The 27513-nt window shown below is 31.1% G+C and overlaps 1 protein-coding gene across 1 annotated transcript in view; it reads right to left on the reverse strand.

Annotated features, from left to right (window-relative positions):
- MMS22L (MMS22 like, DNA repair protein) overlaps window positions 1-27513 on the reverse strand; it is a 165580-nt gene that overhangs the window by 85427 nt on the left and 52640 nt on the right. The window contains exons 11-14 of the mRNA XM_051997432.1: window positions 25342-25404; window positions 20039-20158; window positions 16708-16934; window positions 14014-14523 (exon numbers count right to left, since the gene is read on the reverse strand). Coding sequence (XP_051853392.1) covers window positions 14014-14523; window positions 16708-16934; window positions 20039-20158; window positions 25342-25404 — 920 coding nt within the window. The remainder of the gene's footprint in view (window positions 1-14013; window positions 14524-16707; window positions 16935-20038; window positions 20159-25341; window positions 25405-27513) is intronic.

The following is a 27513-nucleotide window of genomic DNA, read 5'->3' on the forward strand; positions in this document are numbered from 1 at the left end:
GAAGATAAATTTATTCCCTGCTCCCTCATAATCAATCTTATAGCGTAATACATGAAAATATAAAATGAGCAAGATAAAAAAAATCTAAACTAATTTTAAAAATAAATGCCATTTATATCACCAGTGCAATTGTGCATATATTGTTATTTTATTAGCATTATTTTAAAATTGCATCCCATTTTTTGTCTTTGGAGTCCTACAATGCTCCTATTATTAAGCATATAGTTGTGGTTTAATAGATATTCAAGCACACTAAAGGAAACCATTCCTTAAAATCCTGGTTTATAAAATAAAGAGATCATTCTTTGCTTTACAGAATAATTTATCACAAAGTTCTTTTTAAAGAAGTCAGCTCTCTTCATAATCTTATAATATGTGGCTCCCCAGAATGGAATTTACAAAATGAACTCTGTTTAAATTCATCAGGCTGATTTTTGATATGAATCTAGTTATTTGACAAAATGATACTACAATCAACATTTCCAATAATGCCTATGAAACTGCTAAAGGGAAAACAAAAAAATTCCTTTTACTGTTATATACAACATATAGGAAGAAGAGCAATTTGAATTTATCACTCCATAGGTGCACTTTTACAGATTTACTCTATGTGAGGATAAGTTCAAAAATGCAAATTAAAAAAAAAAAAAACCACTAATGAAAAATATTATAATTATTTATATTTTTATTCAGTTATTTAAAATTAAAATTCAGAAACTAAATGTTACAAAAATGATTTTTGTAACAAGCCAAATTTCTACAAAATATTATGTCCCAGAGTAAATTCACAGTAACACAAAATTAGCAAAAGAAAATTCTAGGCTTTGTAAAATTTTAAGAAATAAAGAACATGCTGTGTGAAAGCAGCACAGAATTTGGAATCTGAAATTATAGGCTATGGCTTACTTACCTATATGCCTCTGGGCAAGTCATGTAACTGTTAAGCTCCAGTTTTCTTACTATAATTCAATTAACACATATTACCCATTTCCTAATTGCAACACTGGTGAAACAAAAGGCAATAAAAGTCTGTACCTTCAAAGGGCTTACATTCAACTAGGAGGACACAGAATGTACAAAGAAATGTAAATAAAAGATAATTTCAAAACATTAAGAACTGGAAATCAGGGAAGGCTTTATAAATAAGAAGGTGGCCACTGAGATGAATCTCTAAATAAGATAAGGTTCTAAAGGAAGAAGATGAGGAGAGGGTACTTCACAGGCTCAAAGGCAAAAAAAAAAAAAAAAAAGAGAGAAGCTTAGATTAGTTGATCTTCATGGTCTTTCCAAATTTAGATTCTCTGAAGCCAAAGAAATATTAACGAAAGGTATTATTATACTTCTATATGTACATTCCAAAACCAGGACTACAAATGACAAGCTTTGGAGGCCAATATTTTCTGAGTTATAGTCACTCAAGCTTAAAATCGTTAATAATTAACAAAATTAAAATCAAGCAGAAATTTTAGGCATTTGAAATATAACTTGAGTCATTCATTAATTTCTTATAATCTAGAAAAATAATAACAATGAAGAATAAATAAAAATAAATAAAATTTAGAATTTATTATATACTTTAAAAATACAAGCTATATAAAATAGATTCATGTTTTTATATTCAACCTTTTTGTTTAACTCTTCTATATGTTGATGTTTTGAGTAACAAAAAAAGAAAAATTTTTAAAAGACTAAGAAAGAACATAAAATTAAGGTCAAAGGTAAACTTTCTATATATCACTAAAAAACCAGGAAGAGATGGAAAAGGAATTTCTACTGAAAATTTAAAAATGTATAAATATCTTAATGCTAATCAACTTTGTATGTGTAAACACATATACATAAAAACATATAAAACAGTTTTGAAAGAAATACAGAAAGCTCTAAATAATTGCAGAGATATGCATAGTTCAAAAAGGGGAAGGCAGCACTATAAAATCTTAAATATATCACTTATCAGTTATCATCAAAATTATTTTAAATTTATTTTTTAAAAAGTTCAGTTAAAAGAATTACAAAAGTAATAAAACATAGTAGTCCAGTGTTCAGTAAACACAAATACACAGTAGGGAAATGAATGTTAGTACTTTCCAATTTGATTATAGCTATTGAAAGAATTGGAAAGTTTTGCAGAAAATAGGTTTGGATCAATATCTTATTTATCACATACCACAAAAAGCTACAAATGGGTAAACAATCTTCGTAAAAAAATTGGAGAATGGAAAAAGTTACTTTTGAACAATGATTAGGGAGATTTCTTAAGCAGAAATTGGATAAATATTATGAGATAAATTAGAAAGTTTTGATTATTCAAGATAAAATCAGTTCAGCTTAACTATGATAAAAAATTGTCAATTGGGAGAAAAATATCTATTAAAAATTCTAATAAAAGCCAGGTATCCAAGATGCATAGCGAACTGACACAAATATATAAGACCAAGTTCCATTCCCAAGGATAAAGGGTCAAACCATAAACAATTTTCAAAAGAAGAATGCAAATAATCAATAATCTTTTGTTTCAAATTCCTAATAATATGAGAAATGAAAATTAAAACAATTCTTAAGGTTTCACCTTACACTCAGAAAACTAGCAAAGATAACAAAAGTTGAAAATAGTGTTGGAGAAAATGTAAGGAGACAAAGAAAGGCTAATACCCTGCTGGATGATTTATGAATTGATTTTAAAAACAACTGAAAAAAATAATTTGAAATTAGGCTGGTTTGAAACTATCACTGTTGTTCATACCATCTGACCTAGTTATATCACTATTTGGATATACTCCCATACTCCCATATACTCCTATAGAAGTCAAAGACAGAAGTAAATGCTTCATTAGGTACCCCAAATATTTGTAGCATACACATAATGCTAATTAACTGGGGAAAGACTAGAAAAATGTTTTATGTAAACATAATGGAATGTCATTATATCATAAGAAGTAAGAGATATGGAAATTACAGAAAAATTTAGGAAAACTTTTATGATCTGATGCAGAGAAAAGAAAGTATAACTATGAAAATAATATGTAATACAATAAAGAAAAGGAAAATAATACAAAAATCCAACAAAAATCAGGTTAATTTAATAATGTGTTTTGAGTATAAGGGACAGATAGGATCATAATTATTCAGCTGAATGAAACTTTAGAGAGTACAAAAGAGTTCAATTCCCTAATTCTGTGGATGAGAAAACTAATTCCTAGAGAAATTAAATAAGTTATCTACAGTGACAAAATAAAATGACAAAAAAGAATCTGAGGAAGAGTTGGAACTTAGATCTTTGATTCCAAGTCCAGTGCCCTAACTTCAACCCCTAAGAAATAAAATGTTATTTTCATAACATATTTTGTTATGTTAATGTTAGATTCATATAAATGAACTCAGTGTTAAATACATATAAATGTGTCTATGGTTTAACTGCTTTTTTCTGTTGGAGGAAAGAGTTCTTTTGGGGGGTACAAGGAAAAGGAAAAGTATTAAGAGGTGATAGTGTAAAAGAAACCAAAAACCCAAAATCACAGTCAAAACATCATTCTTTACATCAAAGAGACAATAGAGGAAAAAAATACCCAGGAATAAAAGCAAAAATTACTTAAGCAATGTTTCAGTTCTAGAGAGGAAGTGTGATTTTATTGAGTCGTCACTCTTTGCATGACACAGACTATATTTCATCTACCATGAATTAAAAATGCATCACTACAATCTTGTTGATAAGTCTCTCTAAACTTAACTGGGCTAGACATCACAGAACAGATATACATATCCAACATTAGACTGCAACATTTACAAAATAATTAACTTTTCTGTCCATTTGTTCCAATTTAATACTCTGGCCCATAATAAATTGGTTTAAAAAAGAAGGTAATACCAATTATTTTTCTCACCTAAGAATAAACACAAGTACCCTTTTAGAAATGCCTAAGGATAATTTTCTAAAGTTTCAGACAATCTACAAAAACACTTTCTCAACCACTGGTAAAACCCTGTTGCTAGGCCATCTAGTGCAAACAGTTACTGAAACCACCAAAGTTTCTGGTTTTCTGCTCCTAACAATGCTAAAATCATGGACAAACTGCACCAATTGTTTGGGCCTGAAGTTCAAGTCAAATTGTTCTCTGAACTGCTTCACCTCAGCATATGTAGAGTGATAAGAATAATTCAAATCAGCAAAATCTTAAGATGTTCTCAAACAGCTAGGAAATGTTAAATGCCTGAGGTCAAATTTGAACTCAGGTCCTTTTAACTTCAGGGCTAATGCTCTATCCACTGCGCGACCTAGCTGCCCCAACTTGTACATTCTTAAAAGTCAATGAGGATCCCAGAGATTTTGGTTTCTATAGGTTATAACCATATTTACCACATTAAAGTAGATAAATTTAAAAAATATATATTTATTTTAAAATAATATTAATCTATTACATTAACACAAATGAAATTTATGTTCAATATATTATTGGTTGCTATTATGTTAAATACTTATGTTAATTGAAATTTTAATGGAAAATAACTATTGCTCTGAAAACAAACCAAAAAAAAAAAATAATCAGTGAAAAGAGTAGCATTGTTTTATTTTTTTTAAATCTCTTTAATGTCTGGTGCAAAAGAAGATAGCTAGGTTCTCAGTTTTTCCTGAATTCAATTTATTGTCATTACTATTTTGATTGAAGTATATGAAAAAAATCTAACCTCACAGAAAATATATGCAAGATAGTTTGCAACATTCACACCTGCAAACCTTGTGTTCCAAATTTTTCTCCCTCCTTCCCCTCAACCCCTCTCCCCTAGACAGTAACTAATCCATCATATGTTAAACATGTGCAATTCAAGAAGTGTATTTCAATAGGTAAATTACATCTTGTATATTTTTTTTTTGAAAATTCTGAAACTAAAAAGAACTTTTACCTTGTCCCCTGAAAGGATACTGGGGCTCCCCCACAGACCACACTTTGAGAACTCACAGTATTAGGTTATAACCATTGCAAACCTCATATTCCATGCAAGTGTTTATCCACATCTTCCTACAAAGCACCCAGAGCAGCTGTCTAATATGCTAGAAGAACTTAATATTATGTTCTATTTTCTAAAAGTCACTTATTAGTTTTCAATTATGTTATTCCCCTTCTTTCCCCTTCACCTCATAATAATTTGATTAGGCTAATATTTACATTATGCTTATATAAATTAAACTCTGCTATGGAAAATCCATTGTATAGCCCACCTGCAGGCTATAACAATGACTATCTCAAAGTTTTTAATCTGTGTGTTAAAATGCAAACATCAGAAAACAGCATAATGATAAAATGGAAGAAAGGCTATGTGTAGAGACAGAAGACCCCGTTTTAAACGTACTTCAATCAACAAAATGTAACAGGTGGTATACACAAAAAAGTGAAAGTTCTTCCCTTGCAGGAGCTTACAATAAAATAAGGGGAATACAAAATAGTTAAAGCTACATAAACAGAGGATATTGATATAGTTAGTAGACCTGGAGCTCTGAGAGGTAAAGTGATATACCCAAGATCACATAGACAGAACACAATTTACTATATTGTCCTTGAAAGAAGAAATTGTCTTTTGTCTCTTTTTATATGCCCAGCACTTAACAGTGTGTGAAATATACTAACAACTTAAAAATATTATTTATATATAATTATTATATATTATATGTATATATAATAATTATTATTATTAAAATAGTAATTGATTTAATATGTAATTTTTTTTTACAAAAAAGTTAGCTTCAATGTATCTTGTATTATTATAGTCACTGTAATCCAGTGATTTTCATCCAGTCAATAAGTGTACAAAAGGTAAGTTTAGTAAATCTTTTACTAAAGGGATTTATCAATCTACCATACATTTATTATGACAACACAAAACTGTTTCTTTTGGCTTGAGAAACACAGCACCATGTGGTGAGATGGAATAGAACAAAACTCATTCCTACAGATAAACTTACAACTAAATTTCATCTCAAGCTTCAAAGATCAGTTGGTCTAAATACCTACAGGGAGCCATGGGGTTCAAACAAGGAACCATAGTGACTTAAATGGGATTGAGAAAAGTAGCTTTTATCTTGCCCTTAACATCTTTTAATGCATCACTATTTTTTATATTCTATATCCCTGATGTAGTACAATGTCACATGTATTGCTATTCCCTAAACAATTCAGCTGACCAACGTTTAAAGAATGAAAGATGTTTCTTAAAGGAAGTTTTTCTTCTAAATTTTGTTTTCTGAAGTTTCTAAACACCTTATTTTCCTTTCCAGTTTAAAGCATGGAAACAAATTCTCTTGGCATTTAGAAATATAATGGTATCTTTGGGAACCACAAACTGAAAAGCAAAAAGTTCATTAGAATCAGATGTCATTAAAACAGTACTCACAAGGAATATCCTTTACACTTTTAAGGATAATATGGAAATAATTTTTCTTTACTTAAAAGAAATACTTGATGAAGTTATTTAGTTTCTCTTGGCAATTTTCATAATCGGCTAGTTACAATGTCTCCTATTCATGGCAGGGAAACAAGAACAAGAATAGCAGCAGACTAGAAAAATGGTGGAAAGTATAAATGGGTGCTGAGGAGGACCTCACACAGTGTAGTATGGCAACAGTGAACAGAATTATCCATAACAATGAAGATCAAAGAAATACCAAATAGGGAAAAATCAATGAGAAACCATGTTGAGTTAATTCCTGAAGAACATACAGTAAAAAGAATAGATTATAGAAGAGTCAAGTGGAATAGAGGTGAGATTGTAACTGATCATATCAAGCCCTTAATATCTAAATATTCTCTTAAATTAAAGAATTTGTTACAAAAAAGTCAAAATGAAATATTCCCACTCCCCAAGTAATTTATAGTATAGTGAAATAGGGCTGTGAAGGCAAAACAATCCTTGTAGCCTGGTGCAATGAAAAAAAAAAAACAAACTAGCATTTAAAGGAACTGGGTTCCAATTTTCCCTCCATTGCTCTGTTGTCAACTTAGGCAAATCATTTAGACAGCTTTCTATCTCCTTATCTATGAAATGAAGGCTAGAAAACCTAAAGCCCTACCAAGCTCAAAATCTATTCTTTTATGTGTGCAAAAATGAGAAAATAATTGCCCTATAAGGAAAGACTAGGGAAAATCAAAGAGGTGATAGGTAAATAAGCAGAGAATATTAATCTGAAAGAAATTGAGGGTCTCTGTATTTTTCTCATTACCTGGCAAAATGCTTGTATACACATAATAGGATCTTAATAACGGTCTACTAAATTTAATTTCAAAGGGATAGTCCCGAGTCACCAAAAACAAAACAAAACAAAACAAAACAACTCAAAACTCCTTATTATTTTAAGAAAAGAGATGTGTATTACAATTTCCTAGAAAGATTTTTCAACATAAATTTATAAAATGCAAGTATCCGGAAGCAGTACCATTCTGATACTATGATAATAACTGATTGTGTTGGATACTAAAGTATTGCTCTATTTTCCATATACTGGATAATTTCCAATTTTGGCAGGACTTATATTACTACAAATTGAGTCTTAAAAATGAATCTTTAAAGTCAAATCTTGTTGTCTTGGTCTATTTAGACATTATTACGAATTGTCCACTGAGCAAGTGAAGGCAGTAAGAAGATATATAGATCATCAAGAAGAAACACCGAAGGAACAAAGCAGCAGAACATGAAGTGGCACAAAGGGAGAAGGAAAGACAGTAATCCAGTCTAGAGTATTACTTGGTTCACATTCGTGGGTTTTTAAAATATTTTTGTATTTTTTTCCCTATTCATTATATATTTTTTTCTTTTTCTATTTCATTCTTTTATATTCTTCATGGCTTGAGATTTCATTGTTTACAATGTTGACAGCAATATTTCTATGATGCTATGCCTTTTTTCTTAAAGGATATTTTTGATTATGTCTATTGATCTAATTTAAATTCACAAATAAGACATTAATATTCAAAGAACCAAAATATAGGATGTGGCATGTGGTATATTTGGCTTCTTGGTGCATTTAGATCATGATTATTTACTCAAATCAAATGAGATAATATTTGTACAATATTTTTATAAAAGTTAAAGTGAAATATAAAAGTAAATAACATGGTCAGATATAGTTTAGAAAAAGTAATGTAAAGGATAGACTTCGTTCAGTAGTCTTCAGTTGTGTCCTTTTCATAACCCTATTTGGAGTTTTCTAGGAAAAGATACTGGAGTGCTTTCTTTTTTTCCTTCTGCAGCTCATTCCACCAATGAGGAAACTGAGGCAAGCATGGTTAAGTAAACTTCCCCTGAGTCAAACAGCTAATAAGTATTTGAGGCCAAATTTGAACTTATAAAAATAAGTCTTCCTAATTTCAGATTTGGTCCACTGTGCCACCTCCCTGCTCCAAAGATGGGTTAAAAGAGAGACAAAAACTAGAAGTAAGGAGATGAATTAAAATATTATTTAAATAGTCCATATAAGCATTGATGAAGGCCTAACATGGCTGCCATATGAAGGGGGAAAGGGAGAAAAGGAGAAATGCATATTGTAGAAGTAAGACTTGGCAACTGATTAGAAACATAGAGATAAGAGAACAAGAATCAAATCCAATTCCAAGATTTTGGGCCTAGATAATCAATAAGAAGCTGTACTACACTCTATCCACTTTGTGCTCCATTTTATCATCATCTCATGCTCACATATATAAAATTAAAATATGAAAAAAGCAATGTAAAGAGGAAGTTTTGCTATGACAAAATGATTTCCTTGTATGAATGGGTAATTTCTCAAGTAAACAAAGAAGAAAAATTAAAGAATTAAAAATAGGATTCATTTATAAAAGAGTAAAAAAAAAATCAATAATTACTAATCTTGATAAAGTTAGGGTGGGGGACTATAAGTGGAATTACAGAGTCCTGTAGGGTTAGAAAGGAATTCAAAAGTCATCTATTTCAACTTTCCCCTAAAACACAAATCTCTTCTACAATTGAATCCTAATTTTCAAAATTTCTAATGTGTCCACATAAAAAAGAATGTAATACTGGGATTATCTGTTTGATACTTTCATTGAGCTAAATAAAAAGAAAATTTTGTTTTAAAGGCAAAGTCTATTGAGAATTGTTAATGAAGACACAATTTTTTAAAAAGGAAATTTCTCTTTGAATGGACCAACACTTTTAGGTCAGTTTACCACTGCCTTAAAACTTCTATTAAAAAAAAATAACCCTCCCAAATGTTGTTTTATTTAGAAGTGAATAGACTATCAGTTGATCAATATCCATTTAGTGGAAAATTCGAGAAGTCCGTAGTTTCCTTTAAGTGGTGAACAAACAGGTACAGAGCCTGGGAGTTTATTGTTTTGTTTTATTATTATTTTTTAATCCAAATGATATTTTCAGATGCCAAAAGGCATTTCAAACTACTCACCCTTACTTCAGTTAAAAAAAAGAAAAAAAGAAAAAAATGATCTCTTGAGACCTCTTATAGCAAGTTTTAGCCCAGAGCTAATTTTCATAGCTGTGTTATAAAACTCTGAAAATAAGGGCCTATAATGGAAATGCTGACAGACCCTTAACTATAGCAGCATGAATGGCTATAATTAAAGAACAGCTTTTGGCTGCACCTAACTCCTTAAATGAAAGATTGCCATTTCTACAATAACCTCAAATAAAAGCAAGTGGAAAACCAGAAATGTGATTCCAGAAAGGTAATGTGATATGTTAAAGAGGACTGCTAAAACTATTTGACATTCTAAGCTTTAAATACTGAAGCATTTAGTTAACATAACCAAGTCAGTATTTTCATAATGCTACTTAATCAGCAATAAAGAATGCTCCTGTGAGCCATCATCTTGAGTTAGCAGAAAGTGGCATATGAAGTTATTATTTCTTAACAGCCTAGGGGGAGCTGCTTCTCCCTTTAATCAGTGTTCTCACATTCTTCTTACCTGTAAATTCTCTGTCATACAGTTATAAAACTATTACCCAGCACAGTATACAGAAAAAAAGGGGGGCACACATTTATGCAAGGACTGCTACCTTATTCCCACCTGGATTTTAAAACAGGAGAGATTGCTATAGTAATGTATTTCATCCTTCTCCTTCGTGAGGGATGCAGCCCAGAATAAATATCATCAATCTATGTAAGCCAATCTTCCCCGCTTATACCAAAATTCAGAGAAAGTAGGTCTTCATCTGAATGTTTTTTTTAATGTATTGCTTTAAATTTTAGTTACTACCAAAAATGTATTTAACTGGTACACAGTAATAATAAAGGACACTTAAAGGAAATAACAAAAGTTAGGTGAGCAAGATTTCTAATAAGAACCTAGAGTTTAAGGCCAAAGAAATTAATCTTAAGTGTAACAAGTATCAGAGGAGGTATACATACATACATACATACATACATATATATATATACACACACACACACACATATATATACGTATAGGTATACACACACACACACACACACACACACACACACACACACACACACACACACACATATAATTGAACTGTAAATTCAAAGACAGAGACTAGATATCTCTTTTTACCAGGGTGATAAATTAAAGCCAAATGTCAAAGCGCTTAGCTGTTAACTAAGAGTTAGGGGGATAGATACCCTCCAGTGTGTGTGTGTGTGTGTGTGTGTGTGTGTGTGTATGTGTGTGTGTATAAAATCTCCTGTGATACTTGTTATACTTAAGATTTTTTTTTTTTTTAAATCATCATCACAATAGAAAATCAATCCTCTGTTTCCTGACTCTTTGCAGAATACTTTACCTTTTTACTCTCTTCAAGACTGGATGTCCATATTTCATCCAGGATAAAAGTCCATTAGCTGAGCAGATCTTCACCTTTTTGATGCAATACTCAATGAATACACCTGATGGCTTAACTTAATGCATGCAGCTTGGAACTCCTAAGCTTGAGTGCCTGTCTTAATCTCTCTTAGAGCAGCAAGGATTACAAATATATAACACCATTCAAGGTCAAAATCTAAACTTTGTCACAGCAGTGGGCAAATACTACTCCAAGGAAGACAAGTTTGTCATTCCAGAGAGCTAGAAAAGATCCAATTTAAAGGTCCTCTAATTTAGTCCATTCATTTTACTGATGAGAAAAAAAAAAAAAAAGACCTACTCTGAGATGTTAAGACTAGTCCAAAAATAATACAGGTATTATGTGGCAGAATCTAAATTTGAACTCAAGCATTATGAATACAGTTTCAGAATTCTTTCTACTATAATGTATTGCTTTAATCATTAGTGCTTAAATTTGATCATATCATAACTTGTCTAATATATCTGCTATAAATAATCTAGCTAAAGAATTAAATATTCTAAATGAATCAGTGATTCAGTGAAAACCTGACAATGATTAAAACATAAAGCTATAAAGGTCTACGTGGTATCACTGCATTTTTTTCACTTTATATTCATACTCATGTCCACTGAAGATAAAATTGTCTAGCAACTTTGGCAATGAAATGTAAATGGCCAGGTGTACCTTTCAAGTTTCTCACCTCCCTATCTTTGTTCCCTACATCATTCCACAAGCAGGAAGCACATGGGGGAAAAAAAGGGAGAAAAAAGTCTAATACCAAAATACTCATTTTTTAATGTCTGGATGTGCAGACCACATTAAGTATACTTTATTATTTAATAAAGCCCTCCAATTAAACGAGACTCTTAAATACATTTATTTTAAGTATTCTTCACTGTCCCATCCCCACCAATTGCTACATTCATACTCATAACAGTAGCACAGATCAATAAATTTGCCTCATAAACTTGCAATAAATTGACAAATCAAGATAGTTTTTCAGCATTACTGAAGCAGTGCCAGCTTTAGTGGTAAAGGTGTTTTTTTATAAATCGAATTAGTGAGCAGTTATATGTTTATTGGCAGAAATACAATTTAGATGTTAGAAAAGATAATAAATCAAAACAAATGATTATTAAAAATAACAATCGATTTATCTCTCTACCCCCTCTTCTGTGTGTGATACAATTTTTTTCTATTAATTGATGACCCTATATTAAAACTGACAAACAAAATCTCAAAGTTTAAAGGATTTAAAAGTTGCAAAAAGAAAGTAAGAGAAAGCACATAAGTAAAAATAGATAGCATTACAAATAGATTCTTGTTAAAATCCAGACTTTATTGATCTTATTATTTAATTAACTCTTGGGAAAAGGAATTTTTTAAAAATCCAGCGGATTTTGTGGAGTTATTTGCTAACTACATTAATGAATGCTTAGTGACTATTCATAAAGGAAGACAATAAGCAAGAGTACCACTAGGTGTAGCCAAAAATCAATCAGTGTATTTTTATTTCTACTGGCTTGAAAAGAACCAGGAAGAGAGAGAAAATATGTTAGAGAACTGGGAAAGGAAAAAAACTTTCCAGGCTATTTCATGATTTTATCTTCCACTAAGTACTAAGTGCCATCCCACCCCAAAATTATTTTTTTTAATTTTATACACATAGTGATTGAGACACTTTCAAAATCCTATACCAAAGAAATCACAGATCTAGTCGCTATGTCTATTTTATATTTTATGTTATATATATACAACATATAGTGCATATTTTATGTATTTGTATATTTTATTACATATTTTATACTATATGTTTTAAATACTATATATATTTATATTTATGCATGATGCCTTCCCCAATAAAATGCCAGCTCCTTGAGAGAAGGGACTGTTTCATTTCTGTATTTGTATTCTGAATGCCAAGCATGTTGTATGGCACATAGCAGATACACATTTGCCCTTCACAAATATATTCCTAGAGTTAAATGATAGAATTTCAGTGCTAAGAGAAACCTTAAGGACTCCGGGTCCAACTTCCTAATTTTACACATAAGGAAACCAAGATACAGAGGGATGAATGCTAGGCTGCTTTGAAACAGAACCAAACCTCTAGACTTCTAGATCAGGACCTCTTCATGGCACCATGCTTCTTTTTGTAGTCTTTCTTATATTTTGAAATACCTATCACAACTCCTCTTTCCAAAATCCTCCTCCTTCAACACTTTAGAGTAAGCATAATAGCTTCAGTGCTATTTTCAACCTCTAGCATGACTATATTAATGCTAAGATTAACTGTGTCAGAAGATATGACATCTTTCTGTTAAGAAAGGTATTCAAGATTCCCCAACTACAAGTCTTTGGAAGAAGGCACTCATTCTGAAAGCAAATAGTTTTAAGGAATGGCTTTTTATAACATTTTTAGTTTCTGAGAAAATGAAAAGATAACCAGTGGTCTCCTTTTTACAATTCCTTCCATAACAGCAAAATCCATCCCTAAACATGTGTTCAGTGTTTAAAACACCCAAAGCAGACTTAACATGATTACTGTTACTTTCCTTAGGTACTTAGCAGATCCCTATGTGAAAAGATAGGTTCCTAGAGATAAGTACCTTATACAACCAAAACGTGTCTCTTTTCCCTAAATGTTGGATACTAGGGCATATTAACTAGGGAAACCTTAAGTAATCTTTTATTTAGCTCACCTTACAATATAGAGGATAAAATCTCCTATGTACTTTTTGGAAAAAAAACCAAAAATCAAAAAAAAAAACCTTGCTTAGCAACCCAGTATAAAGAATGGAAAGCCAGAAATGGCGTCTATAAGACCTCAGTTCAAAACTGACTCTGACACATACTAGATGCATAACCCTGGACAAATAACTTACCTTCTCTGTGATCCAGAAAATTTTGTAAGACTTGAAATTGAAAATAAAGACTGCAACATATCTAACATATATAAGACTGCTTGCCATCTAGGGGAGGGGATGGAGGGAGGGAGGGGAAAAATCGGAACAAAACGAGTGCAAGGGATAATGTTGTAAAAAAAAATTACCCTGGCATGGATTCTGTCAATATAAAGCAATTATTAAATAAAATAAAATAAAATAAAAGAAATTGAAGATAAAGGCGCTATCTTGCTACCCAAATCAATAGAAATCATTTGTCTAAAGAAAAAAAAATTAGAAATCAACATGGAAAACATACCTGACTCTGGCCAGAATAGCTTGCAGAAAGTTTAATACAGTCCTGAGCTGAGCTTCTCGACAAGCAGGAAGAAGCATACTGAATCCATCATTCAACAATATTTCCTCTGAAAGTTTCAAATCTCGGCTCATTTCAAACACTTCTTGAACTCCATCCATATAGATAGAAAGAAGTATCCATAAAGCATGTTTCTGTCCCAATTCATTCTTAGATACTAAGAATTCTTTTGCTTTTTCACTAAAAGCACCAGAAAGTGTCTGGGCCAAAACACTAATATCCAGGTTTCTCTGAACATACATTAAAAGAAAGGCTATTTGGCCCTTCCAAACGAGTGCCTTCTGTGAAGGTGTGATGGACCCAGGTCTGAGGAAATCCAAAAGATCCAGAACATGACTGACTACATCTTCCAACTTAGCAACAGTTGCCAGCACCAGAAAAAGTTTAAAAAAATTCTGAAGACCAACTTCAGTTAGCTCTTCCATTCTTTTTTGATGGAATTTGGAATATATTCTGTAAAATAAAAAGTTACTATTTTAATAAAGTTTATTGTTTTATTCATGGAAACACAATTCTCTACAACTTCCTCGCACACCAAACTTAGAAGGTGATCCCCCATAAGCAAAAATTGAAATGTGAATTTCCAAATTAAGAGTTTTCTATCTTTCTTCTTCCAGGTTTTTCTGATTACCAATAAACAGGGTCACTTTTGCTTAAAAGGACAAAGTAACAGAATACTCTACCAACCTTGCATTAAAATCTGTAAGTTGTGCAGCAAAGGCCTGTGACTTATGAAAGGATTTGGTAGATTTTTCCCTAAAAATGCTACAAATGTAGATTCTATAGATTATGTGATTTTAAAAAATCTTTTATTACAGTTTCTTTATCACATTTACTTTTTATTTTTATTGGCAAAAAAGGCCAATATGCATTTAATTATAAAATTATTAGGTTCCTTCCAATCTGAATCAGACCATTTAAAATAATTTTTTGACAATTTATAATTCATTTGGCTATCCTCTTTCTTCACTCTCTAAGACTTACTACTTTCCATCTTCAGTAAAATTCTACAATTATAAGACAGAAATTCATTTTTTGCCTGGTAGCAAAAATATTATTAAAGCCAGGTGTCATTTAATAGCCAACTACTATAGCTAAATATGTATGTTCTCCTCGAATAAATTAGTTTTTGTTACTGAAAAAGAATTCAACTTCATATTCTAGTTACAGGCTGTTACACTTAGTAAATTTTGTAACTACTTTATTTCAGGTAGCAATGATTCATGCTAATACATAGATACCAGAGAAGGAAATGGCAAGCACACTCATATCTTTGTCAAGAAAACCCCATGGACAATATTGGCATTTTATGGTTCCAGGATCATAAAGAGGCAGACAGAATTAAATAACTGGACAACAACAACAATGTACTGATAGCAAAGTTCCTTAAAGTTATTTTATGAAACCATTAACTTTCAAATTATTTTGATAAAAAAAAGAAGTTAAAATTTTATTTAAGAGATTAAAATTTATTAAAGACTTCAAAGATAAATCCCACTTTACCATCCTACTTAGAAAGAAGGGAAACATGTTTAGATGACTACTCTGAGAGAATTAGATACATAATTTCCCAAGATCCTATGAGCAAGTTTTGATTTTATGATTCATTCATTTTGGAAAACAAACAGCCTGAGTCAGTAGGTTCTTAAGGAACTATCTAGGGACAAGACATATTTTGATATGAGAGACTAGATTCCCTTGCATGGCTCAGGCAAACATGAGCTGCTACTATTATCCAAAAGCTGCTGGAACTTTATTGATTAGCTGAGTCCTTTCTGCAAGTCTGAGGGACTAGCAGAGGGATTAGGGTTTTTGTTTTCTATTATTGTTAGTCCCTATATAGACTTCAAAAACCACATGTTAACTTGATCTTTGTTCTACTGATACTTCATTTATTGTGTTAAATATTTCCCAACTAGATTTTAATCTGGTTGGGGGAAAAGATGGGGCAAATCTGGCCCACAATTCCTCTTAGATTTCTAATGATGAAGACTCTTTTAGGGTACTGAGATTTTGAGGGATCACTTATATGTCAAGAGTAATACTTGAATCCAGGTCATCCTGGTTTCAAGGTTAGATTTCTATCCACTCTGTCATGTAAAAAGAGCTAACTTATTACTATAGAATTATAGGATTCCTGTTCTGTGAAGAATTTTAATTTATTTAGTGCACTAGTTTATCTAGTATAAAACTCACTTATCTATTCTCTATCTGTAGATCTTTGTGGTTTGAATTCAAGGGAACATAATTCCTCTAGATTGAGTACCTCATATGCTCACCTATCCCTGTCTTTCAGCTTCCTTTTAGGTGCTGTCTTCCCCCCTCCCCTCCTCCCCCCGTTAGAATATAAGCTCATGAAGAGCAGGGGACTATGTTTCTCTACCAAATCACTGTGTATTTACTTTAATACTTATATGGGCTCATGTCTCCTTTGATAATTAAGCTCCAGGAAGGCAGGAAATGCTTCAAGTTTGTGTTTCTATTCTCAGTGCTTAGCAATGTAACAAGAATTTTTTTAAAAATTAAAAAAAAAAAAAAATGGGTTAACCTGAAAAATATTAAAGCTGCAATATTTCCTTAAAAACATTTTCCTGTACATTCTTTTTTTTTTTTTTCAGAAGGAAAAAGAGTACATACCTTCCTTTGATTTGGTTCCAAGGATGTGTTTCATTGGTTGCTACAGCTTTTTTCATGACTTTTGCCAAAACACAAAGAAAAATATTATAACTACTGTTGGATTTATAGAGGTCATGACTCTGTTCATCAGAACAACAGGTCTTCACTATTTCAAGCATAGACAAGGTTGACTTAGAAATATTTGCAAACTCTTGTAAACCAAGCCAAGGAATAGTAAAAGAACTATTCTAGAGGGGGAAAAACAAACAAATAAAAACCCATAAGCATTATATTTCCTGATAAAAACTTCAAACTGTAAAACATTTAGGCCTAAGAGATTGATTTCATGTCTAAACAACAGCAAAATATTATGAAACGTCCCATATGTTCAGCATGATAGAAATTTGCTCAACCAAGGGGAAAAAAATTCTGTCTCTTTTACAACATACCAAATAACCTCCTTGTCCTCTCTGTTTCCCATATAAGGCCATAGGATATGAGTACACACACATTATTAAATAATCTTGGAAGTAAAATATAACAAAATCAAGAACAAGTAGAATGCCTAAAGCAATTTTTTTTTCTTTTATAAAAAAAAATTTAAAAAAGAGAAAAAAAAGGAAAACAAAACAAAACAGAACATTATCAAGTGCTCAACAGAACATCAGGAAGGACTCAAAATATAAAACAATAAATTACCAGTTCAAGAAAAGTTATATAATAGAAGCATAAATTATATTCATGTGTCCATCTTTTTTTTTGCTTCCTTGTAGATTATTCCTTTTTTTTGCTTCCTTGTAGATTATTCTTTTATTCTCTGCTGTGCACTTTTTTTTTTTTACTTTATTCTCCACCTCCCCCCCCCCCCTGCCAAAAGCAGGCTATAGTTAAGCACAGATATGTTACATACATACACACACACATACATATATACATTCATACCCACTCACTCATACATACAGATACATACATAGGACAACATGTATACATAGACTCAGACACACACACACACACACGCATCCAAAACAACATAAATATGGTTGACATATAATATGGATTTCATTTTTAGGTGAATTTTTAATTTTAACTTGTCTTTCCTGCTATAAATCTGCTCCTTAACTTGCCTTGCTATTACTTAACCTCCCCCCCCCACTCATGGATCCCATGGATCTCTCTTGTCTTCTTCCCCCCACCCTTTGCTTCCTCTTTCCCGACCCCTCCCCCCTTATTTCTTTATAGATTTTGGAGGGTGCTAAACCCTTGGTCATATAATATCATATTATTTATATACACACACACACACACACACACACACACACACACACACACACATACACACACACACCCTTGGTCATATATATATGAGGTGTTGCCTATTTAACCCATTGCCAATGTGAGTAGGTTTTCAAAACTACAAACCCTCCTCTCTCCCTTTAATTCCTCTGTATCTATTCTTCTTCTGTACCTCATTTGTATAACAGAAATACTATTTTTACCTTTTTCTAAGTGGTTTTGCTTCTGTTAAGAGTCAACTCAACTCTATCCCAATCTTTCTTTTCAGCTACCCAATTGCTGATGTCAATCTCAAACATATTATATACATTTTCATGTAAAAAAACAAACAATTTGTCTCTGGCAAGTTCCTTGAAATTGATCTCTGATATTGATTCATATATGTTGAGTTTGGGTTTAGTTGAAACAAAGTCCTGAAAACCTGCAAGTTCATTGAATGTCCATTTTTTTCCCAATCAATATTATGGATAATTTTGCTGGATGTGATATTTCTGATTGCAGGCCCACTTCTTTTAATTGCTGACATATATGATTCTAGGACCCATGGTCTTTTATTATGACTTCTGATAAGTCCTGTTCAATTTTAATTGTAGCTCCAGCATATTTCAATTGATTTTTTTCTTGTTTATTGCAAAATTTTCTCTTTGATCTGGGGATTTTGAAATTTAGCAATAATATTCTTATGTGATTTACACAAAGGATTTCTTTGAGGTGATGAATGGTAGATTTTTTCTATTTCTACTTTCCCCTAATGTTCTATCAGTTCAAAACAATTTATGTTCTCCCTGAGGTGCAAATTTATTCTATTTGTGGGGGAAATCTGGAGAGCTTGAAATTTACTACTGTACTCTTCCATCTTCCCACAATCTTCCCCTGGCAAACTTAAAAAAAAAAAAAATTAAACATTTTTATTTAAAAATTTGACTTCCAAATACTCTGAAATGATAGAAATACGTGCACAATTATAAAGAAAACTCAAATGAATGAAAAAAATGAAAGAACATGAAACATCCTCCCCTCCCCCCCCAATCCCCCAGAGGCAGATAGTATGTTTCCTCATTAGTCCTTTAGAACTGTTTTGGATCATTGTATCGCTGAGAATAGCTAATTCATTCATAGTTATTCCTTGAACAATAATGTTGTTACTGTGTACAACATTTTCCTGGTTCTGTTCATTTCACTATGCATCAGTTCATGAAAGGCTTTCTAGATTCCTGTGAAATCTTCCTACTTGTCACTTCTTATAGCACAATAATTCCATCAGTATCATATACCACAACTTCTTTAGCCATTCCACAATTGATAGGTCTCCCTTCAATTTTCAGTTTTAGCCACCACAAAATGAGCTGCTATCAATATTTTTGTATAAATAGATCCTTTTCCCTTTTCTTGAACGTGCTTGAGAAATAGACCAAACAGTGGTGTTGCTGGATCAAAGATAGCTTTTTTTTTTTTTTAAATAGAGCTTTGGGCAGAATTTGAAATTGCTTCTGGAGGAAAATTTTTAGGGTTATCAAAGCTACCGAGAAAAACATTTTCCCATACTTATTAGATTTATCTAGACTCAAAAGTGTTAGTCACAGATTTAAAATATGTATCTTATTCTGATAAAAACTTATACTGGTATTTTGGTAAAAACATGTTTTGGTTAGCCCTGATTCACTGATAAAAGGAAGACTAATTTTTTCTCTTAAAAAAAAAAAAAAAAAAAAAGGTTTAAATGGTTTTTGTGACCAGCAAAACTATTCCCAGAATATTTCAATCTATATTTAACAAATATTGGGGCAGCTAAATGGCACTGTGGATAGAGCACCACTCTGAAGTCAGGAGGACCCAAGTTCAGATCTGACCTCAGACACTTACCACTTCCTAGCTGTGTGACCCTACGCAAATCACTTAACCCCAATTGCCTCAGAAAATTTTTAAAAAATTAACATTTTAAATATTCTACAAGTTATTTAGTACGCGCGCATGCACACACACACACACACACACACACACACACACACACAATGATTTTTCAATTGGGAGGACCAAAATATTAGCTGTATTTACTCACCAGATTCTTGCTATAATAATCCCACAGAATTGTAACAGCCTGAATGTTGGGATTCCAGAAACCGCACAGTGTCAAGCAACAATGAAGATACATGCGTACCTGCTCTTCTAATATACCATCCTAATAAAACAGAAACATTCAATTACATGAAAGCCATGCTTTCAAACATTAACATATGCTGTCACTTCAAGTACAAAGGTTGCTATGGAATAATTTTCTCTATAAGTCTTATTACTGGTTATTTCTTTTTCATCAACAAAAAGCCACTAAGGTGGAATGGTAAGCTAGAAAATAAGGTTTGACCACAAAGACATTATCATTTGATGATGGACTGTAACTCCAGAGACAAATGACTAAAGAAAAAAATACATATATAAAATAAACTCAAATAAATTTAATAATATTCATTTCATCTTCTGTCAATAAGGTGTCAATGAGGCAAAACATGTTTCTAAATATTAGTTTCAGAAGCCATTAACTAATCACTAATATAAGGAGAATAAAAAAATAGGAATTTCCATTCAAGTATTTTAAATGAACTTATGTATAGAAAGAGAGAAGGAAACAAGACTAGTCAAACTATAGGAGAGAACAGCAACAAAACACATACGAGTATTTAATACCTATTGACTATGAAACAAGGTGAAATAGGGGAAGATATAATGCAAGTTCGTCTAACATATAGATTAGACACATCTACACATCTTAATTAAGTTTAATAACAACTAATAATAGTAGCAGTTACATAATGCTTTAAGGTTTGCAAAGCTTCTACCTATATATTTATCTCATTTGATAAAATCACCTTAAGGAACTAAGTAAATTCACTGCAGAACAATTTTTAAACTCAACTTTTATAACAAAAAGATCAGTTGGGGTGCACAGAATATGAAGGACTAGCTTATCTAAGAAAAATGGAGGAAAACTAAAAATGTAAATTTTATTTCATTTTCTAAGCAGGAAAAAAAAATACAAGATCAAAAATCACTATGTAAATATTTTAAAATATTTGTCAGAAGACAAAGATCTTATAAATAATTTACTTATAAATACGTTTCTTCATATAACTCTATTTATGCCATTAAATGAATGACCAACATATTAAGAAGCAATACATACACATATTCTCTTTTATTCTTTTAGAATTTAATAGGGGTTTAATTGTTTTGCCTGACATTTATCATTAAGTTGGAAAATACAATGCAGATTACACATCAATTTTTTTTTAAAATTTTTATTTTTTTACAAATTTTAAATTCAGGCACTGCCCAAATTACAAACAAATTACTAACCTACAAATCTACCATACATATACTATGCACTCTAAACAAGGATTCCATACTTCCACAGTGGGTATCTGCTTAACTGTTCTTACAAACTTACATTGTAGTTTTTTATACAAATTAGAATTAGGAAGAAAGGTTTCTGTAACATTTTTCTGATTATTTAGTTCTGCTTATTAGTTCTTTTCTACACTGTTCTCAAATTGATCAGAGATCTCTTTAGTTTTCCTTCATAGAATGTTCCCCTGAGGATTTTTAATGTTTTGTACCTGAAGGCACTATGACACAATGTTTAATTCACACATTTGAGATCAAATCCTATCTCTGATTCCTGCTATGGAATAGTCACTTTCCTCTCAGAGCCTCAGTCTCATCTATAAATAGAGATAGAAATTCAGATAGTTCTTGCTTTACAGACCTGTTACTAAAGTAAGTCAGTCAAGGAGTATTTAATTAAGTGCCTACTATATATGAGGCACAGGTAAATGCTAGGGATACAAAAATGGGCAAAAAAAGCAAAACAACAACAAAAAACATAACACTGCTCTCAAAAAACTCAGTCTATTGGCAGAAATCATGAAAAGCATTTTGCAAACTTTATTATCTACATACTGCTATGTGCATTGGCTCATATTTTGAATAACTGGCCTTGTGATCCAACATCTCAAATTCCAGTAATTTAATTAAAAAGTTAAAACTTTCCACAAATGTACAGATGCTTAACAATGGGACATATTCTGTTTCAGAATCATACTTGAGAACTGGAAGCTCCATGTAAGTCCAACTTCTTACTTTCAGAGGAGGAATTTGAGGTTAAGTGACTAACCAAGGTCTTATGGAACTCACAGCTAAGAATGGAACCCACGGCTAAGAATGGAACCAAGCGCCTCTAGGTACAAAGAGAGTATTCTTTCCACTCAATGCTTTACCCCCATAATATATCTTCTAGCTCATAAACTAATGAGACTCTAAAGGTGTCACCAGAGTTTGCTATCATAGAAAGAATACTGTCTCTAGAGTCAAAGACCCTGAATTCAAATCTTTCCTCTGATCATATTACTGGTATATAATAATTACTGCTATATTATTATTCTTACTAAAAGAATTTGAGCACTTCCTGAAATTAGAAATAGGAGTAGTAGTCATTTATCATGGTCCTTTTCTTGAGGCAAGAACATGGACTTATGCAAGACTATTATAAGTTGTTTATGAAATATGTTATTTTGTCTCAATAAATATAAGGAAAGAAAAATCAAAACAAAGCAAAATCTAAAATTCTTTCTTGTAAAAAATAAAAATTTTAAGGTTGAAATAGCACATAAATAGCTTAATTCTCTTCCCCATATCATTCTCAACACAGCTGATTTAAAAGAACAGTTTAATTTTAAGATTCTTTTTTCTCATAAATGTTAAAAAAAAAAAAGGCCTTTTCCATATTTACTTGGTTGAGCAGAGTCCAAAGATACTCGTGTACCAGTGATCCTCAGTAAAGCTTAATGTCTCTGTCTTGATTTGAAAAAGAATAATTTGAAAAATATTATTTGCTTAATTAATACTGCTTTGAGATTTTATCAACTTTATCTTAAAACTGTTGTGTACATATACATACATACATACATATATATATATATATATATATATATATTTTTATATATTTTAAGACTATAAATGGACTATTTCACTACTGGAAAGCAAGTCATACATAACATGAGGGCAGTCAGATTTTAATTTATCTCAGTGGGAGAAAAATAGATATAATCAGAATGATACTTCTATCTAAACATATTATTTATTCTTTATGACCACCTACTGAACCCACAAAATTGGTTTCAAGAACACTAGCAAGTAGTTTTATATTACTTATGGAATATGATTTGACACAATGAAAGGCATGATGAAATTGAGATAGTATTGAAGAGAGAGGCTTAATCTTCCTAAATATTAGGAAATGGAAGATATTACACAGTTTGAATGAGTAAAAACCTTGCTTTGTGCTGGCTCTAGTTTCACAAAGAAATATTTACCATATAGGCTAGCCAAAAAACAAAAACAAAAACCTAACTTATTCTTCTTTCCATATGTGATCATTACACAGTATGCTACAGAACCAGCTCTAACTCTCACCTTTATAAAAAATATAACATTATAAAAGTTAAATCCAGCAGTGTCAATAAAAGCTTTATTATATTATTAGAGATTCCAAGTGAGGAAAATCTTTTTTTCATGGTCAATATAATGTCTTTCCTTGGGGGTAGAGAGAATAACACTTAGGTAAGTCATAGTCTAAAGGAAAATAATAATAAATCACTAAACCACTGATAGAAAGTGATTTACAATCTTAGTAAAAAAATAATACTATTGCTTTAAGGCAGAGATGATAATGTACTGTTTTTCCTGCTGCCACAAATAATATATTTAGATTTTTATTCCTCACCACGACTTATCTGTTTCCTACCAATTTCAAAATTTCTACAGAAATATTTAGAAACCTATCCATCTTCCCATAGTACTTTAAAAAACAAAACAAAGAATCTAAGCAGTACTTACCTACTGTCCCAATACTTCCCAACAAAGTAGTGATAAAATTAATCTTTCATAAAAGAAAAAAACCTCAAACAGCTTTTCTACGGTTTTAAATTAAAGTCTTTCCATTTAAAACAACAACATTTTTTAAAATACCACAAAAAGGATCCCTTGAGCCAATATCAGGGAAATGTGTTAATAGTATATAAATGATGTAATGATTACAAGCTAATAATTCCCAAATGTCTTAAAATAAAAGCTTAAAACTAGATTAGTATTCAAGGAGACTTATAAAATCAAGATGTTATCAAGCAAAAAAAAAAAAAACTTTTCAAGAGAGGGGAACAGGAAGCTATGTGAATATACATATAAGAAAATATAAGCAATATCTTAAAAAAAAAAAAAAAAAAAAACTTAGACCAGTGACAAAACTTGCAGGAAGACTGTTAAAAGGTAACATCACTTTTTTTTTTCCCAAATAGAGTTGACATTCCATCTAAGGGAAAATTCTGAGCTCTCACCTACATAAATAATAGACCTGTGTAATAACTAAATACACTTATATATTCATCTGGTAAAACATTAATTTTAAAAGAATTTACATACACAATCCTAGAGGGGTCTCAAAAGTCTCAAAATAAGCTATTAAATTGAGTGAGTTTCACAGACTTGTTTTTCAATACATTGATTGAAAACAGCCTATATTAACTACCATATTTCTGTTTTATTTCTCTTAGAAAATTTTAAAGTCTTATTTGTTAGTGGCCAAATAATTTTTTCTCCAAATGAAAACCAACATTCATTTCCCTAATTTTCTCAAAGGCAGTATATAAAAGGCAATTTATACCATGAAAATTCAGAACAAATTTACAGAGTTATAACGCAACATGTTTAAAAATGTGATGAACAGCATATTTAAAACCACTTTAAAAGGAGGTCAAGTCTGACCTCTGGGCCATGAAGCACTGCATTAACAGCTCTGCAGAAAGAAAAATGATAAGGTATGAAATGAGTGCTCAGAAACTAGAACCTTATCAGTAAGAGTATGATTCAAGCCTGTAAGACAAATTGCTCAGCAAGGCAAGTCACCTTCCTGCTGTGATGAGGATATAGCTGAATTTTCAATGCCACTATCTTTGCCCATCATGTCTCCTAGACTTGATATCCACACATTCAATGTATGGCTTACCAGTTTCTAAGCATCTAGCCCTTATTTTGAATATATCTTGTCAAAATAGCCAACTGGGATAATTATCTTTATCCTTTATCTGACAATTTAGTGTCAAGAAAAAAAATCTTTAAAGAGTAGTTACTACTCTCATAAGCACCGGTTTCACTTTAGCAAACAAACAAACAAACAAAAACCCCAAAAATATCTGTATGCCTCAATTATATAACCAAAGATTGGCTTTGTTTTGTGTTTTCTCCTGCGTATATACTAATCGATGTCCAAAAATTTAAACTGCCAATATTTTTATTGATATTTAATACACATACCTGAAGATTAGTTGACTTTTTCAGTAATTCTTCTACAAAGCTCCAATTTGAATTCATTTGTTTCTGGAAAGAGAAAAAAAAATTTTTTTTGAATCAAAGAAATCACTTCTTCTAATAGTATATATTTTAAAAACTACAACAGGGAAAATAAATGACTAATTTTTAAAAAAAAAAATTATCTCTGTCACCAGAGAATTTGATATGTTGATGGAAGATACATATTTATGTATTATCTGATTATTTTCTCCCATGTTACATTTGTGACTGAATTGAAGGGAAAAATTTTACTAAGTTATTCAGTCTTTACACTAAAAAAACCATAATCTTCACCGAGTAAGGACTTATTTTTTATTTAATCTTTGTAACATTTGGGGAAAAACTTTAACTTTGCTAATGTTAAATTCAAAAGTGCGCATAAAACTTTTAATAGCTAACTACAATCACATTGTACAGACCACAGCTAAAATATTGTTCTCCAAAATAATTTTCATCTTTTTAGACATAACTATATCTTTTCACACTCGGATCAAGAAAATAAAACAAAAAAAAAGTCATGATTGATTTACATTGTTCTACATTCTAACCATACCTATATGAAATTGCAGTGAAACAATCAAAAGAAGTTTATTTAATCAGGTATATTTCACACTTCAAGACACTTAACAGCTTACAATGTAGTTTTTTTTAATATTGGTTTTTTATAATTGAATGCTGTTAAGGAGACTGTTATCAAAGGAGAAAAAGATACATAGGATACAATCCAAGATGAAGATGTAATCTACACATTTAATGCCTCTATCTTTATCTCTTCAAGATGAAAAGAATGGAAGTTTACTAAAACTAAAGAAAAAGAAGGTTCAGAACAATCTTGTTCTTTGTTTTAAGTGAAACACCAAAATTCAATGAAGCATTCAAACAATGATAATCTCAGCCATTATTTACTTATGATATAGACTAGGTAGATTATACATAAAAACCTGGATATGCTGAACAAAGATGTGTCCTATCATGAACAATGTTTCATGTTAATGTGATAGTCTGATAGAATCTAAAATATGAAACATCTGTTGAATATATTACTATGCACTACTGGATTCTTAAACAGATTAAAATAAATATAATTCAGTTTTTTCTTAATATCTTAAAGCTACTGACATAAACATAAATTATTATACTATGCTATAGGCTTAGAGTATATTGAGGTAAGTCAGACTATTGTTCTTTTTGAGTTCATGTTTTTGTTTTTTAAATATTTTTTCTTTCTCCTCCTTTATTGTCAGAAGACTTCTTGCTGTTATTATGATTGTCTCCCAAAGTTCTGCCCCCTCCTAAATTGCTGCTTTTAGTCTACTGTGGGCTAAGAAACTAGACTATCAAGTTTATTAAAAGAATTCTAAAATAAGAATGGGGAGACTCTCCTCTCAGTAAAGTATACCACACTGCATGGATACTGTGAAGTATATTTAACTGGTTATAGGCCTCCTTTTTTTTTTTTTAAATATATATGCTTACTTCTTGGTTTTCAGTTATAGTTTGGAAAGCTGAGATTACTAAATCATTTTTTTGAAAGGACAACTTTCTTTGACTAACTCTAACTAAAGAAATATTACACAGATTTTAATATTTTGTAATGGAGTGAAAAAAAGCAGGAATCACTGAACATAATAAAAACAAAAATAGAGTGCCCATGTTCACTTACATGGCAGTTTTAAGTAAATTACTACTTTTTTGTATATTTCACATAAACCTTTAGTAGGTGAATAGTGTGGCTTAATTTAGATCTTTGTTTTAGCAAAGAAGAAATATTGATTTTTGAAAAACCCATTTGTACATTTGAAATAGTGAAGCCTTAGCTGTTATTAGACAATGAAAATTTTACCAACCTATCTTTTGCTCAGTAACTTTTTTTTTAAATCAACATTTTTTAACAAGGAAAAATATGAGATGGCAATTACATAGGGTAACTGATGTGTATGATATAGTTCGTAGTTGAATTTGTATAGAATTTGTAGCCCAGGAATTGACTCTTAGTTAAATGCTTGTATTTCATTTGTACAGTATTTACTGATAAAAATTTCTAATGCTTCCTCCAGACTGCATTATTCTACTAATTAGAATCCTGCAAATGTAATTCAAACATCTTATCCAGTAAAAACAGATGACGTGTAGAAG

This window comes from Antechinus flavipes, chromosome 4, assembly GCF_016432865.1.
Source record: "Antechinus flavipes isolate AdamAnt ecotype Samford, QLD, Australia chromosome 4, AdamAnt_v2, whole genome shotgun sequence".
In the NCBI taxonomy this organism is placed as follows: domain Eukaryota; kingdom Metazoa; phylum Chordata; class Mammalia; order Dasyuromorphia; family Dasyuridae; genus Antechinus; species Antechinus flavipes.